At 35.2% G+C, this 18,409-nt stretch overlaps 1 protein-coding gene across 1 annotated transcript; it reads right to left on the reverse strand.

The window, feature by feature from the left end:
* Nucleotides 1-2,082: 2,082 nt before the first annotated feature.
* Vom2r15 (vomeronasal 2 receptor, 15) lies at nucleotides 2,083-17,903 on the reverse strand. Its single transcript, NM_001099490.1, has 6 exons — nucleotides 17,707-17,903; nucleotides 15,494-15,785; nucleotides 14,289-15,101; nucleotides 12,668-12,895; nucleotides 4,809-4,932; nucleotides 2,083-3,002 (listed from the first exon to the last, which is right to left on the reverse strand). The coding sequence occupies exons 1-6, from the start codon at nucleotides 17,901-17,903 to the stop codon at nucleotides 2,083-2,085; spliced, it is 2,574 nt and encodes an 857-aa protein (NP_001092960.1).
* Nucleotides 17,904-18,409: the final 506 nt, after the last annotated feature.

The raw sequence follows: 18,409 nt of genomic DNA on the forward strand, positions 1-18,409 counted from the left end.
CTCTCAGCATAGACCCCCAGTGACTGCCTGCCTCAGTGTTCCCTGGTATGTCGAAGTTTATATTTGTCACAGAGGTTTATTAATTCCATATATTGAAGAGATTGTTTCAACACACTAGGCTTTCTTGTCAATTTCTTAACTGTGTCTTTTATGGTATACTTAAAGTTGAGAGTTCTTATGTGAAATGCATGAATATAAGCCTAGTCATCTTTCTTCTTATTCCATCTGTAGAGCTATGGTGGTCCTGCATCTGCTTTGCCACAGGACTCAGCCTTTCAGGGAGGCAGGACTCCAGAAGTTACGACCGCACTTAGCCCACACTCTTGCCAGGTGGGTTCAGTTTTTGGAGAAGTCCCAGGACACTACTTTTGGGGTGGGTAAGTAAAGGACACTAAAGGTTTTAGCTAGGCTTATACCCATCTACCTGGAGTCAAGGCTAGACCAGATTCCTGCTTTCTGCCTTGGATCAAGGCTAAGCCAAGTTCCATTCTCCACCCACAGGAATAAAACGTTTTCTAGAATAAAAACGTTCACAGAATGTACTGACTGATAGTCACCCTCTGGAAAGTCCTAGGTAGAGTTCAAATGCTGTCATGATCTGTCCATGCTTGCTAGCCAATAAATTTAAACGTCAATATGCTTGGCCAATAAGTTTGAACTCTAAACTTGCTAATGTAGACTGTGTCTCTACAAAGTGAAAAATATGCTCATAATTGCCTCATAGGGTCACCTTCTAGTCACTCAAGGGACTGATTGAGGGTGGTCCTGATGCATTGGAAAATAAACCTTTTTCTTTTGCATCAGTCTGCATCTCCTTGTCTCAATAGGGGGCATCTCGAAGTAAGTACAACTGACCAAGTGTCAGAGTGTTACAGAAGCACATTCTGACGTCCCCTGGACAACCAGAGCTGATTGTCAGACTCTTGGAGACCCAGGCATAGCTGGGAGCCACAGAAGAGCTGAGAATTAAGTGTAGATCCAAGGGGGGGATCTGGTTGGTTTTACTGAGAGAGTCCTTGTCTTGATGGTGGTAGGATTGATTGGGAGCACAGAGAGGCTTTCTATGGGAGATTAGACAGCTGCTCTATATTCCAAGGCCTTCTCCATGGCTCCCCATGGAGGATCCCAGTGAAAAGAGGCAGTTCATGGCTTGAAGAAATTTATCGTCATGGTGGAAAGTAGATAAGTAAAACTATACCCTGCTTTTCTGGGTGGGCTTGAGTTAAATACTGTTGGAGGGACGAGTGTTTGGGAAGGAAAGTTTATTGGCTAAGTCTCTTCTCTCTCTGTCTTGAGCCTGCTTGGCTATAGGTCACATCCTCTAACTATGGAGGGGTTTGGGGCATTGTCCTTATGTGATTGATTCCCACAAATCTATGAAAGGCCATGGCTACTGAGAAGGGTGGGTGCTCAAGAGTCACAAGAAATGCCTACTATCCCTTTAGGGTCACCAGGGTTTCTAGCAATATCTCAACTAGAAACCAGGCTGCCTTTCATGGTTCTACACTCATCCTTACTTTGTTGGTTCCTGTAATTCTAACATCTAAGTAGAACATTGAAAAGCAGAATGCCTTAATCATATTCTTCTATGTTTTTAAAATTTTATGAAATTTTAGTATGCGTTTCATTATGAGAATAAATAAGTTCAGGTGAATTTGGAGCCCGGAAGAGATCATCTGTTCTGTTGTAGCTATTGTTACAGGAGATTGTTAGTAGCAGTTGGTGGGTTTAGGTATTGAATAAGTTCCTCTACAAGAGCAGGGCAGTATTTTAATTGCTAAGACATCAATTAATCACTTAAAATATTATATCAACATATTGTTAAAAACATTTCTCTCTTATGTTCCTAGAACACATCTAATTCTTAAAATGGATCAGGATTCTATTAACTCTTCCTGGCAAAGAGGAAGATTGTTGTAGAACACTGTAGAAGATCATAGGAGACAATGTAGACATACATAGACATGATATTACTATGCAATATCATTAGAAGAAACAGTGAGAGTCATTACAAAAATAGTTACACTAATGTAATGTAATGTTTGGTGATTATGAACCAACTATACATGTGTCAGTTAGATTTCATGAAATGTGAGTATGGGAAGACAATTTCTCCCTGATCATTTGAAGAGAATTTTTGTCTGGTCTAAACAGTATTGTATAACATTTGGGAATGAAGATGCAACCAAGCATCCCTGCACTGGAAGCCAATGTGGAAAAGATCTCCACAGCCACCATGACTTTGCCTTTGGTGCCATGGTAAACAGGAAGGAAAGTGATCCATACACTGCAGAACAACAGCATGCTGAATGTCATGGACTTGGCTTCATTGAAGTTACCAGGCAGGTTTCTGGAAAAGAAAGCCAGAAAGAAACTTGCAAAGGACAAGCAGGCCAGGTATCCCAGGACACAGTAAAAGGCAGTGACTGAACCCTTGTTGCAAACAATGATGATGTGACCATGTTCAGATTGTGTATCAATATCAACAAAAGGAGGAGAAGCTCCTAGCCAGACTGCACATACAATAACTTGGATGAGAGTACACATGGGAATGATGTAGTTAGATGCCCTTTGAACAAGAAAGTACTTCATCATTCTTTGAGGGGCTGTGACTTTGAATGCCAGAATGACAGTAATTGTTTTGGCTAACACTGTGGAAATAGCCACTGTGAATACAACTCCAAATGTGATTTGCTGTAGGATGCATGTGGCCGAGTTTGGATGGCCGATGAAGAGCAACGGGCAAAGGAAACAAAAGATGAGTGAGATCAGCAAGATATAGGTGAGAATGTGATTACTAGCCTTAACAATGGGAGTACTGTGGTGTTTCACGAAGACCCCAAGAATCACAGCTGTGAGTGCGGAGAAGCACAAGGCCATTAAAGAAATTGTGATCCCCAAGGGTTCTTCATAAGTAAGAAAGATAAGAGGTTTTTGAATGCAGTGATTCTGCTCTGTGTTAGCATATTGGTCCTCTGGGCACAAGATACACATCTCCACATCTAATGGAGAAATGAAAGTGTTATTGTGCAGGTTCAGCAATTTTATTGTCAGGGTATTTCATTTAAGTATACAGAAGAAGTATTGCAATATGTGAATCTGGTTGCTGAAAATACATTGAAGGTCATTGCTACATAAAATTATTGATTCTATTACTAAATGTTTATATTGTTATATGTAATAGAAGCAACACATATTTTTGTCTATTTTACTACATGGGTGTATATATTTATAAGCATGTTTACATGAAAAATAATAAATGTTTGAACATAAGTGTAATTAGGTTTATATGAGTGAAATATGAGGCTGAGAATGAGGACTGAAGTTTATATGAAACTATTATCATTGTTTTTAACTGCAAATATAAGAAAATTATATCAAGTTTTGTCCCCTTTTGATATATGAATATGAATACCACCACATTCTTGCTGCCTTCTCATAAAAAATAGTAACCCTATCAGTGAATATAAAATACTCTGTAATTCATGCCATTGTATGTGTAGGAACTCTGATTGCCTTTGCACTGAATTATTGGATGATTATAATTAGAGATAATATGCTTCCAAATTTGAAGTCTTCTACACAGAACAATGCTTTTGTTGACATCTGGTCTCATTTAATTTGAGTGAATGGGATTTTACTTTGGTTATGAAGAGAATGTGTTGCTCTTAGTACTTGAGTTTGGTTCCTTGCACCAATATCATGTGTACCCAAAGAGCCCTGTTGAATCACATATTTTTATTTTTTATGGAGAAATGCATGAATATGAGAAAATAACAGATAGGAGTTGGTTAACTCCTAATATATGGGTTCTTGGAATAAACTAACATCATCATAACTAGTGAGAAAGGATTTAAGTGCTAAGACATTTTACTGGCCATAAAAGCCTTTAAGGACTTCCATTCAATTATATAAGATAACAGACCCCCCCAAAAAAGATACAAATGCATGCATGCCAATTGTATTTAGTAAATCTTCACTAAATATTTATTTGACTAATATGGGCTACACAAGTTTAAATACCATTTGAAAATTGTGGTTAATTCCATTAAGGAAAACCAATTTTATGTATTCTATTTTGGAAAATATAACTAGGTTCTATGTGTACTAGTATTGAGTGTTAGTATTCAGTGTAGTACTTCTAATTGTTATGCATCATGTGTTAACAGTGATTCTCAATTTTTTACATTTCAAACAACATTGAACATTGATTTTTGAAAACAGCTTCTAATAAAGGCATAAGATTCTGTTAAATTTTCTTAAAATGACTGGGTTTATTTTATCAAAATGTCTTTCAATTGTACAAAATCTCCTATATTGTGCTTAACAGTTTCTGATGATTTTGCAAATTATTATTTGGCCTCTTCCTTAGTCTTACAGAGAGCTTGAATCTGGTTCCCCTACCCCATCCCTTATTCTGTCTTCCATGTCCTTCTGTACTTCATAGATGTGCATAAACTTATGTAAGGGTACATAGACCAAGACAAGAGTAATACATGTTTTAAAAATTTCTCATCTACATATATTTTTAATCACTAGAAAAGTTCTTCTCTAAAACACACTAATACTGTAGTTTTTTATCAAAACTGTTTGAGAATATGTCACCTACAACTAATTTTAAATGTTTCAATGAAAATGACAAGTTCTACTTTTTCCTTAATGATATCTTTAATTATTGTACTCCTGTAATGACTGAATTAAGAAAATGATATATATTTTAATGCTCCACTTTAGACTACTTAAATGTTTTTATATAGGTGCAAAATTATAATAAACTGGAAGTACTTATCCCTGAAGGAAAAACTCACTTGTCTCATTAGAGATTTTGTTTTCTGGGCAGGGACTACAATCAAAACAGCAAGCTGGCATTCCATTCTTCCTGAATTTTCTAAATCCAGGACCACAATCAGCACTGCACACAGAGGTCAGCATCTAAAGAAAAATAGATGTATTGTGCTATCAGGAGATTTAATTACCCTTGCAAAATTACACATTGGCATGTAATATTAATAAGCTTATATTATGTACACCAACAAAGTTACCAGATTTTACTTTGTGCTTGTATGATGACAGACATCAATATATGGAAAAACAGTTGTAGAAGAGTTTAATTGTTTCCCAGTAACTTGAAATTCAGGAAGAAGAGGTATTAGCGTCTTGTGTGCAAATAGTGCATGAATTGCAAGCTGGTTCTTCTATTTAATTTTTGTCTTTTTAACACAAAGTACATAATAAAGGTACAGGGAATCCTAATAGAGAATTTTTCTCTGTCAGTCTAGCCTGTCATGATGCATGTGAAGTTTATTTTAAATTGTTAATTGATGTAGGAGTGCCTAAATATTGACAGCAGTGTTGCTTTTAGGCAACGGTACATTATAAATCAGGCAGAACAAGCCACTATGCAGAGTTACTTAAGTGACTACAGTTCAGTTGCATTTTCCAGATCCAGGCCATGTCTTCTCTTGAGTGTTACCTGTGAGCTAAATTGACCCTTTCCTCCTCAATTTGCTTATAGTTAATGATTAATAACAGCAACATAGTAACCAGTTTTGTGAAAGGAAATTAAAAATCATCATAAATAGGGCCTCAAATATTCGATCACCAAAATAACCTCAAAGACATTCAGATAGCAAACCTTAACAAATTGACAAGAAACAGAAAAACAGCTGTGTATGACAACCTCTATTTCATTTGTGGTAAGGAGGTGCTGAGTTTCTGTACAGTGAGGTAGAAGGTCGAGTGTTTCCTGAAGTGAAAAGACTGCATAGACCTTGTAAATATGGTGAAAATAGGGATTGCTTAAAGTTAAATGAAGTATTTCTTATGTTAACAAAATCTTGGTATTAAAAGAATCTGGTGGTGGGTATTTACATGCTGCATTGGGATTTTGCAGATTTCTGCATTCTAAATTGGCATCCTTTGTTTCATGTTCCATTTGATGTTGCCATCACAGAGTCTTTTATTCACTGGGTCATGTCATGTTCTTCAGAAAGATAAATAAGCATAACTCTTCTCTTTTGGTTTTTGTGTTTGTTGAAACAAGATGCAGTATTGGTCGATTTCAACTTCCTATATACATCAGGTCACAGTACTTCCCTTTATTTTGTATTTATTGTAATTATTTAATTTCACACTTAGTAAGATTTTAAAGACTATTTTAAGGATGAATTGAAAAAAATGCATTTTCTTATCCATATTCATTTTACTTAAGGAGCAGTATCCATTTCAGCCCATGTTTTAGTTGATTCAATAGAAAAGACAAGTGGAATGAGTGGGTAGAGTGAAATGAGATTATCCTTATTATTAATTCAAAGAATGTAGATTAAAGACATGTACCACTACAAAAACTTGACCTCTTTTCTAGTTTTTTTAAAACCTTTGTTGGTTATTTTTATTTATTTATGTTTCAAATATTGTTCTCCTCCCCGGTTTCCCCTCCAAAAACACCCTATCCTTCCCTTTCCTCAGTTTCTAGAGGGTGCTCCCCTACTCACACGCCTACTCCTGCCTCACAGCCTTAGCATTTCTCTGCACTTTTGTATCAAGTATTCATAGCATCAAGGGCTTCACCTCCCATTGATGCCAGATAAGTCTATTTTCTGCTACATATGCAACTCGAGCCATGGGTCCCTCCATGTGTACTCTTTAGTTCAAGGTATAGAGTCTGGGAACTCTGTGGGACTGGTTAGCTCTTATTGTAGTTCTTCCTATGATGTTGAAAAGTCCTTCAGCTCCTTCAGTCCTTCACCTAACAGGTTTCTGTTTTTTCCTTTTAAAAATTCTGAATGGGCCCTAGACGTTGTTAAAATTCTTCTCTGCATGTTTTTGGATAGTAACATAGGTCCATCCTTGAGTTCATGTGTGTGATGTTTCACCTTTGTGGAATGGAGTCATTTTTATATACATGTAGCTGCTTGTTTTATGATTGCCACATGTTTCTCAAAAAACTGTATGCACTAGAGTGTCTGTTAGTAGCTTCTTGGAAGCTGTCTCCAATTGGTACTGATTGGTAAATAAAGGATGCCAATAGCCAACAGGTGGGGAGGACAGACAGATGCTGGATTTTAGGATTCTCAGGGATTGGGAGAGAAGGAGGAAGAAGTTTTCCATGCTGGAAGAGAGTGCAAACAGAGGAAAGACACAGTTCCCATGGGGTAGAAAAGCACAGAGAGAGCCACAGGTGTGGGCCAAGAACACATGGCCCAGACACGTATCTAATTGGGCTTAAGAGCACCTGAAATGGAACATAGAATTAGTAAATAATAACAGATTATCATGGAGGGTGGGCAATGTCCATTTACTGTGTTGTTGAATACATATTAAAACGTGAAGGCTATATATGTAGGTTTCATTGGGTATAATAAACAATTGAGGTAGGTAGTAAACCAGATGCAGTGATTAATTAATACATATTACAACACACAGTACATGATCTTTCATTTGAGGTGTTGAAGTCTGTTGGAAGATGTTTAGTCCAGATTATTTCAGGCATGTCCGCAAAAGATAAATGAAGTTACATTATCATTACAATTCATCTGCTATACTTTATTATGTTGTTTCCCCACACCCACCTACCCCTTTTGCAGAAGTGCCATGTTCATGTATATAAGCAATTGTTTTACCCCCATGGAGACCACAAATGAAGGTCTATTTTTCATAGACCAATCTTTCCCCAGTGGCCATGTTGAAGTGAGTAGCCTGTGCAGTTATCTGTAGTCATGATGATATCCAGCTCCATACAGTACCCAGGGCCGTATCTGGGCCTGTAGTCTTACTGAACCCAGAGGCTTTGCTTATGTCTGTGGTCTATGTTCCTACAAAAGTTTTTGCAGATAAATATGGTGGCTGCTGCCACAATGGCGCATGTCAAGCCTTGAGGTATTGTTGCCAATGGGATATGTATTGATATCCTTGATCAATGTTACAACGAAAAGCCATGTGGATGCCATTAGGCTCCATTGATAAATGAAGTCATGCTGAGGTCCATGGATTCTGTTGTCAGTTGGAACCATACTGATCTGAGTGAACTACACTGCCACCTGAGGCTAGAGAGATGTCAGGATCCGTACTGCTGCTGCTGACTATGTCTCAGTCCTTGCTCCTATTGTATCTGGAGTCTATGTTGATTTTCATGGCATGTGTTATGACTGAATAATTTGAAATTTTAATGATCTGGACTGCAGCCTGAAACCATGTTGATGTACATGGGCTATGCTGACCTTGAGTACCTTGTCTTTGTCTATAGCCTTGATGTACTTAGGCCCCATGTTTTTGTCTATGTTAACACTATAAACCATGTAGAACCCCATTATATTTGCTCTTTGTGCTTTTCACATGCTAGCAGTAATATGAATGATTGTAATTTCATAGATTCTAAGGAGGTACAGGGAAATTTTTTGTAGCAACTCCTACGGTCATCCCAACCTGCATACTTCTCCCAGAATCCAAAAACCTAAGCTGCTTAAATGGGAAACCATAAAAACAAATCTTAAAAATATATGGTAAAAAATCTGAAGTTAACTTTTCATAATTGAATGCTTCTTGAGGGAGATTTGGAGGAAATAAATAATTTCTCTTCATGGAGCAGGAATTGAGAGTTTGACCATGCTCCAGTGTCTTAGTTAGGATATTACTTCTGTGAACAGATACCATGACCAAATAAACTCTTATAAGGACAAAATGTAATTGGGGCTAGCTTACAGCTTAACACTTTCAGTCCATTATCATCATGGAGCATGGCAGCATCAGGAAGACATGGTGCAAGAAGAGATGAGAGTTCTCCATATTCATTTGAAAGCTGCTAACAGAACACTGATTTCTAGGCAGCTAGGATGAGGGTCTTAAAACCTACACCCACAGTGACATACCTACTCCAACATGGACAAAACTTCTCCAACAAGGACACATCTACTCCTAAAAGGACACTCCTTCGAATAGTGCCAATCCCTGGGCCAAGCATACACAAACCATCACATCTAGTGAGTACATAGGAACAAAAATAGAACTTTATAAATTTAATTTATCTTATTTTTGAGGGGTGTTTTTCTAGAGAGGGAAAATGAAAGGACTGGGAATTGAGTATGATCATAGCACATGATTTGAAATTCCAAATGAATCAATAAAAATATCTTAAAAATAAACTAAACTCATTTTCTATGATTTCTGATTAGAGAGACGACCATAAACACTAACTTATTATTATAAATTATGTGTAAATTATGATTTGGTTTTTAACTTAAATATTTGATATTTTTCTAATACTTGTTTTTCTGTCAAGCATTCAAGTGGTATTCATAGTTTATTTTGACTTCTTATGTTCATCTTATGTCTAAATATGATGGAGTTCTTTGAATGTCTTCTGTAGTGCTCATTTATTAGTTATGACTTATTGTAATTGTATCCATCCTGAAAATTTATCTGTCTCCTCTTCTAGGAGGAGTAAATTTACTGGATATAGTAAATGAATTGACAGTCATGACTCTAAATGTTTTAAATACACAATTTTTATCCTCATCCTTTAAGAATATCCATGGTGTGTTACAAGGCACATAACTAAAGTAGTTAATAATGATGCCACAAGGTGGGATAGATGTATTTCCCTGAGAAGCAAAATTAGAATAGACATCATGGGTGAATGGGATTGGGGACTGAATGAGAGACTGAGTGAAGTGGGATGACAACAGAAGGAAGTACAGAAGATCAGATTGTTTGGAAAGACCACTAAAGTGGGTAGCATCTCTAAGTCAAGCTAGAATCCCAGGGCAATAGAAACTCCCAGAAACCTATGAGGATGGCCATGGCTAAATCCAGGCAAGATTTCCAGTGTTGGGATTAAGATAACATCCCATCCATAAAATCTTTAATCTACGATTTACTCTGCCTAAAGACATGCATGACTAAAGATGTAGCAGGGAATGAGGGGATAGCTAAACAATGACTGGCCTAGGTTGAAAACCTTGCCATGAGCAAAAGCCCACCACTGATATTTGTAATAATATTTTGATATATTTGCAAGCAAGAGCTTAGTATAACCATTGCCAGAGAGAATTCACCCAGAAATTGATTCAAAGTTCAACATCCAAACAATAGGCAAAATTTGGAGAACCTGGATAAGAGGAGAAGGAATGATTGTTGGAGCCAGAGCAATCAAGGACACAACACAAAATATGACATATCAACTTACGTGGGCCCATAAGGGCACACAGCAACTGAACCGCTTACCAAAAATAATTGCATGGAACTATAGTCTATCCTCTAAAGATTTGAAACCTTTGTGAAGTTTGGGCATTATGTTGGGTTCCTAAAAGCAGTAGAAGATTCTGTGTCTCATTCTGTTGTCTACCTTTGGGAATCTTTACCTATACTGGGCTACCTCCTCCCATGTTCCCATTAGGAAAATTTGAAACTGTGCCTAGTTGTTGTGCAACATGATCTGCCAAAAAATATTGGTGTCTGATTGGGATTCCCCTTTTCTGAAAATGGAAGGAATATTAAATGGAAAGGAGCAGAAGGATGGGAGAAGACTAGGATTAGGAGTAGAGTATGGAGTAAACTGTTGTTTGGATGTAAGGTTAATGAATGAATAAAATAATTCACCACTTTCCTTTAAATATAAGTGATGCTGGTAGAACCTGCTGTTATCTAGAGAGGGATTTTTCTATGACATGTGGTCCTCTCCTGTAGCTTTTATTTTCCTCCTTTGTTCCACAACAAATTTTAAACCAAATATGTTGAGGACTATTTCATTTTGCAATTTGATCGTTTGCTATTTAAATGCCTTTACTAGACAGATGTCGACATTTCCCACATTTCTTTGGAAATACACAGCTGGAATATAATGAATTTACTGTTGATACCTAGACTGTGTCCTTCTTTGTATTGTACCAATATGTCTTAAATATTATCTTTTAATCATACTCTCTTGGACACTATTATTTTCATGCTCTCTCTTTTTTAATATTTGTCATCATTTGAAGTTTCTAATCCTTGTGCTTTGTCTTCAAGTCTTGCCATCCTATCCTTAATTTAGAGCACTCATTTTGTGAGTCTTTTCACTGAGATATTTGTTTCATTTTATTTTTTTCATTATATATATTGAGTTTGAAATTCATTAATCGTTTTGTAACAGTGTGGAACCTTTTTGTCTTATATTTACTCAATGTCTTATTGTAGTAAAGATTTCAGATTTCACTGTATTTTTCCAGAGGTGGTTACTTTCTTCTTTGATTTTTTAAATATTCTTACAATCATTTCTTGCTTTGTTTAGTGTAACATTGAATATACTCTCACTTAAGTCTATAACCCTAAGGTTTGGAAACCTATTGCCTTGATGTCTTCATGTTTTTAGTTATTACTTTCCAAAATGGTATTATGATACATCTTCATAGAATACTGGCTTCATTTTTAAAATCTGTAATTTAATTTTTAAAATCTACATGTAGTAGATGTGTTTATGTGGATCATATAAGTCCTGATCAGAAAACACAAAAGATTTCAATGTCATTCTCTAAATTAATATGTAACTCTGTAACTATGTTTTCAGCTCTTTTGTTTTTTTTTTTCCTAAGAATGATAGCCTCAATGGCACTGAGTAAAAAGATCAACTCTAAATTTTGTATTGTCTGAAAAATCTGAGAATTACTTCATATCAAGTCTGAAGACATTTAAACAACTTTTTTCTGGAACAGTTAGAATATGATATATTAAGACCAAGCACACGAGAATTAGTACCTGTAGTATACCTAGCATGCCTAATAGATATTACATTTTAAAAGTTCCTCAAAGGCATATTTTATTACTACCAATTCCTTGCCTTATTGAGAAGGAAATTATACACACCCTTGTTTGTTTGAATGTTTTATGCAAGAATTAATGGGGCTGAAAAGTTTCCTTTGGTCAACATTATCTTTTACAAAGTATGAATCAGGGCTAAAACATGGCTCAGCTCTTAAGAATATTGCTAGCAGTAAAGAGGAAACGATTTTGATTTCCAGCACACACGGAGTGGCATGGAGCTTGGAGCTCTTGCAAATGCTTTGAGTAACTCTCCACTCATCCATAAATAACGTACATACAGGTGTTGCACAAATATACATGCAGAAAAAATCCATACCCATAATAAAAAACAGTAAAACCAACATATAGTTCATAAAGTATCTAAAGTTGTCATAAAATGTTAGTGTATGGTTAGATAGAAGTGTTATAAATTAAGGACTAGTTTATAAAAAGGCTTTACAATTATATAATAAAAATCAGGTACTGATTGTGTTGAATTTATAATGAGCAGGAGGTTTTAAGCATCTTTTGAAGAATTTAAAAATAAGACTCAAAATCATTCTCTAGTAGTAAAAATAGGACTAATAAAGTATTGCTAATTTTACTAGAAATAATAATAAACTGTTTTGTAAAACCACTTTCTTATAGTGTTAAAGGCACAATACAAATTTTGATATGACACAAATACATTGTATAAATGTTAGAAATCCTCAGTGAATTAATAAAATCACATCTGAAAATATGAAAGGAATAAACACAGATTGGGAGGCTAAAACTTGGACTCTCACATGACAATCAATTTCATTTCAACAGTTTCAAGGATTATTGGGTGCTCATACTTGACATGTTTACTGCTGTGGAATTTAAATTAGTATAATTAGGCTGAACCCACCTGTGAACCTTCTTTTGCCCACTCTATTATATCTTCAGACAAATGTAGATGTTGACCAGTTTGAAAATATGGACTGAATATTCCTATTTTCAGTTTAAGACCAATGCCCTGTGGAAAATTCCAAATGTAGAAAATGTCATACTCTTCCTGCAGTTTTTCTATTTGGTTCATATTCACTCTGTCCCCAGCAGGATTAGTGAAGTGGGTCTTTCTCAGAAAGGAACACAGCTGAAAGAGAGGCAACATGCTACAGATTATACATTCTTCCTTATAGTAAGAAAATGTGTTCCTAATTCATCTTAAAGGCAATTTTCTTTACAGAATGCAGGTAAAAAGTAATGGAAATACAGGGAAATGCAGGGAAAGTAATGGCATAATTGAAATTGTAATGTTCCTGTAATTTTAGATCTCCTGTAAGAGATTATAAAACAAAATACATGTAGACACCAAAACATATATTTGCAATATAAATCAGATGGACTCAAGAAACAGAGAGAAACTCACATCCTTATAGGGATATAAACACAGCAGAAGCACATACTTATTTACACAAACATAAGAAACTCACATCCTTATAGGGATATAAACACAGCAGAAGCACATACTTATTTACACAAACATACACATATATGCCCACACTCACATTACAAATTACTGATACACACAGAGACACAATTTATATCAAAATTCAGAAAAACGCACAAAACAGCTACCCAGTCACACAGATAAAAATACATGCAAACGCATGTCCAAAGAAATATGCATAGGTAGACATACACATATACTGACACCAACATAGAATGACATTGGCACACAGACAAATTTATGCTCTCATTTGAAAACACATAAGCAAAGCAAAACAGAAATAAATAAATGAAAGAACATGCACATGTAGTCTCATACATATATTTATAAATGCACACAGGAATATACACTTAAACAAAATCAACTATACAGAAAGCAGTTGGAACACACACACACACACACACACACACACATATATATATATATATATATTCTGCTGTCTCAATCTCTATATCATCTCCATCTAGACATATATATATATATATATACAGATATAAATATAAATACTGATATACAGAGACACAGAAACAAACAAATATATAGTGAGAAATATATATCCACACACATGAACATGAATGTAGTAAACTGAATTCTAGCACTATTTCCTTTATAAAGAGTATCTCAGAGCACCACATAATGTCCCCAACCTTGAGTGGGGACAGCACAAGTTTGGATCTCTAGTTCAAACCATTCCCTACAGTGATTACAACATATTTGACAAGTAATGAGCAAAGATTCAACGCTGAGTGTATTCACAAGGAAAGATTGACTGAGTTTTCAATATTAGGACATGTGTGATGATATGCAAGTAATCTATGAGAAAAATCATAGTGTTATTTTGACAAATTGTGGCTTCTTTTCCATTTCCTTTATTTTAGAGTTCTATGCACACCTATAGATTTATATGAATGGCAGGAAAAGTATTCATAAATCATTCTATTTTGTAAAATATTTTCTAGTATGCTTGACTTGGGCATCTAGGAGACTCTTAAAGGCATTGATAACATGAAACATCACATAATGGAAGAAGCCTGACCTTTTTGCAGTCATAATCTTGTTCTTTCCTATTGTCAGTGGGAAGATTATCACCCTTTTGAAAAGTCACTTGATGGAGTGCATGGGCAAAAGCATACACAGCATTGTATATGTCATAACTCCCTTCAATAAAGGCCATGTCAAAAGTATGTGTCATTAGCCATTCCAGTGAGTGATTAGATGAGCAGTTCTTGAATGGCTTCCATTTAGATGCTGTGACATTACAGTTAAAATACATCCATTCCAGCTTTAACAAATATTCATCTGAGTATATGAAAGGGTTCAATGTCTGGGCATAATTTTTTAAACCATAAATTTCACCATGGTGTTGTCCAAAAGCAAAAGTCCCACATAAGTTATCAAATGTTAAATCTTTCATTCTAGGAGTGACATCCCACTGTGCAGTGGTGATCCATATTCTCTGTATACCTAGAGATACCCACATTCTAAAGCTCACTGCTAAAGTACTGTCTTTGTCACCATACATGATAACAACATTTGTGGAAGATGTCATGATTTGGTTGTAATACACTTCAGCTCTTGACATGAATAAACGCATGTTGACTGGAATCATGTTGACAAAAGCAAAGCAGACTGTATTTTTTTCCATCTCTCTTCTCAAATAGGAGAGAAATTGGGTACCTTTATCATTGTCCGAGATGGCTAAACCTACCCAATTCCAACTGAAATGAATTATGAAGGAGACCAGAGCAAGGGCTAGTGATGTATCCTCAGAGGCCATCTGATATAGATATGGAAATTTTTCATGATCACTCAGGACAGGATAAAAGGATCCATAAGTAAGATGAATGAACTAGAACACAGGAAGCAACATAAGATATAATGTATTCCTAAGAACTTATAAACACATTTTTCTGCAGATTTTTATAAGTCTCAGCTATATATTATTTCTTCCCTCATCTTTATAGCATGCAAGACCAGGACAGAAGCCTCATCATGACTTGGAATAGTACTCTTGAACTACATAGATTGGCTAAGGCATACTAAGCAGATCATGTTGGAACTGAGAGATGTCTGATTTCATGAATTCCTACCATTTCCCCAATATAGATACATACTCTTACACACACACACACACACACACACACACACACACAAACATGCAGACATGCACACATATGCAAACATACACACACATAAGCACACACACACAGATACACAAACACAAATACATTCAACACTTACCTTCTGAAATATGAAATTGTTTAGGAGTATATGAATTGTCACAGTTGTTGCCCAATTAAATCCTGTAAGTGCCACTCCACACTTGATGTCTTCGGTACAGATATAATTAGGGAGAATTTTATGTTCTTGTAAATCCAAATGAATAACACTTTTGAATATGGCTTCCCAATCACAAGCATCTGTTGAATATGTAAATACTAGAGACATATTTGGTAAAAGATTAGGATTCAGGTTGATTTCATTCATGGAAAAAGCCAAGGCCAGAGCATACTTTTGGTTTTCAGTATGTGTTCTGTAAAAGGTAATAAGGGTTACTAGGATAGGAATTTATAGATATCATGTCTAGTCAATAGAAGGACAATTCTGTACTGGATTTTATTTTTCCACTTTCGAAAGATCGAAATGACCTATGTAATGAGAATGTGATCATAAAAGAAACTGGAAGCTCATAAAACCTTTATGTGTTCATGAGGGGTCACAAGTGAGATGTACAATTTTCATGTTCTAACAAAAAGGTATTTTCTTCCTTAGCTTCTGGATGTTTGCTAAGAAGGTAAATAAGTCATCAAATGCTTTGACCAAACAGTAAATATGGTCACATATTTATTTGAATATAGTTATATATATGTATTGATATATATATGTATATATATATATATACATATATATATATCACGTTGGATGTATGAGCCATTGAGTTTAAGATATTTTTATGAAATTGACTATTTTGGCTAAGGGAGTGAAAAATGAAGGTTGAGTTTACAAAATCTTCTATAGTAATACTTGGCTCATGTAGTTAAAATTAATTTTCATTAGGGGCCAATATATTTATTATTTACCCACATAATCATCCTTACTTTAAATGCTCTTTCTAAAATTCAGTTGCAGTGGAATAATACTACTTTTGCTTATGTTTTTGAAAAGAATAATAACACTTGTCTCTTCAGCATTATTTCAAAACATCTGACTAATAAACATCAAATATATTACTTCATTATTGATTTTACTAAGATTTCAATATTTGTACTCCAGAAACTGTACTTTTGTTGTGTCTTAATATATAAATACAAAACATTTTATAATATTCTTTATGAATACATACAAAAAAGTGACTTTAAAACTTTCAATTACACAGTACAGAAATTTGAGACTAGTACTTATACAAATAAAACACTAATTCCTACACTGTTACCGCTCAGAAACACATTGTACTTCAGTGATCAGGGTGTCTTTGTGGCCTAAAGTACCCTGTCTGAAAAAAAAAATCATAAGAAGTCCAAAAAATTGTGGATAGTGCCCACACTGCTAAAATATGCAAATATAATTTGTAAAATTACAGAAAATATTATGAAAGTGCTAGATATGAAAAGTGCCATATTAAATATCAGCAAGATAAAGAGGAAAGACATACGTTCCTTAAATAATCAGAGAGATGAGCTACAAGATAACACCTTTATTTTTATTCTCTAGTATTGCCAACTATCATATGCCTTCTTATCCTGGATAATGACAAGAGAAATAACTTGTCACCACTATTGCAAACACATTTTTTACAGTTAAAACATTCCTTCTATATTCCACAGAGATAGTAAAGAACTGGACTTTGTAAGACCTAAAACCCAATGAATTTGTATAGACCAATAAATGAAGATCACAGAAAACAGATTTCTTACATCAATTCCTAATGCAGCTTCAGTCCATAAATGGGGACATGGAGGAAATTTAAGAGAATAACTGAATATCCACTTGAAACCTCTGCACAAATAGATGTGTTTCTAACATTAGTGATCCTAGCACATGCACTAGAAACTTCACTCAAATGAAAGAATCACCAGAAGTTTATATGGACATTTGTCTAAACAGATGAAGGATAGACTCGGAGAATTTACGGGAATTCTGTCAATAAGGTGCCCTTGGCTACTCTGCAATGGATACTGTCAAGGAGAAGGATATGTATGGTAGACAATGGTCAGTAGTTGTTTTATTGCTCAGTTTCTACCCTGGAATTCGAAGATAGATGGAAAAAATTATACCACAGATCAATTTTAAGTGATAATACAAGATGAAGAATTTAATCAAATTTGGAGTTCTTTCTTGTTTTGTAGGTTAACAACATAGGACAAAAGACTCATAGTATTGCTTTGCTCTTCACCCTCAGTAGTCTCAGGAAATATTCATGATGACAATTACATGTAAAATACAAAAGCACTTACTGTATATTCAAAGCATTACTGAAATACTCTTTTTCCACAGGCCATTTTACAGCACGAATAAAGAAGGCACAACCTCTTTCCAGGCTTCTATTCTCATATTCATCCTGCCTCATACTCCAAAAGCATCTGGGATAAATGAGACAAGTCATAAGAAGTGGAATGTTCAGGAGCAAGAAGAATAAACTCAAGGTGAACATATTTTTCCTTCTTTGATCCTGGACCTATCGATTGTGAAGAGCCACACTAATCAGCAAATCAAACAGGTATCAATATATTCCATGTACTATTATTACTGTGACCATGGGTGATGCTACCTCTTCATTCATATTTACTTTTGTGCAGGTGTTTTCTCCACCCCTGGAGGAATCTTTGATATTCTCCTGAGAAACTTCATCTGATGTCCACTGTGCATGTGATAAACTTGGTTGGTAAATATAGATGAGGATGATGTAGTTGATGAATGACATCACACATTTGTTGAAATTAAGGTCCCTGGAAAGATTCCACTTTGTCAAAATTTGGTCCCAGTACTAACTCAAAATCTGTTTTTTGAAAGATATCAATAATATCAATGTGTTCATCTACCATGAAACACACATTAATTGTTCAAGTAGGACTTTCAAACTCTGATATCATGGTTTCACCTTCCATTGTGTCACAAGTCTCATGGCAGGTATAAAGAGCCTCATGTTTAGAGAATTTG

This window comes from Rattus norvegicus, chromosome 1, assembly GCF_036323735.1.
Source record: "Rattus norvegicus strain BN/NHsdMcwi chromosome 1, GRCr8, whole genome shotgun sequence".
Taxonomy (NCBI): domain Eukaryota; kingdom Metazoa; phylum Chordata; class Mammalia; order Rodentia; family Muridae; genus Rattus; species Rattus norvegicus.

Excerpts from the sequence above, each read along its gene's own strand:
- Vom2r15 (NM_001099490.1), bottom strand. The coding sequence starts at position 17,903 with ATGTTCACCTTGAGTTTATTCTTCTTGCTCCTGAACATTCCACTTCTT. Across the intron at positions 15,786-17,706 it reads AGTAATGCTTTGAATATACA|AACACATACTGAAAACCAAA; the intron begins GTAAGTGCTTTT and ends TACCTTTTACAG. Across the intron at positions 4,933-12,667 it reads GGGCAAAAGAAGGTTCACAG|ATGCTGACCTCTGTGTGCAG; the intron begins GTGGGTTCAGCC and ends ATTTTTCTTTAG.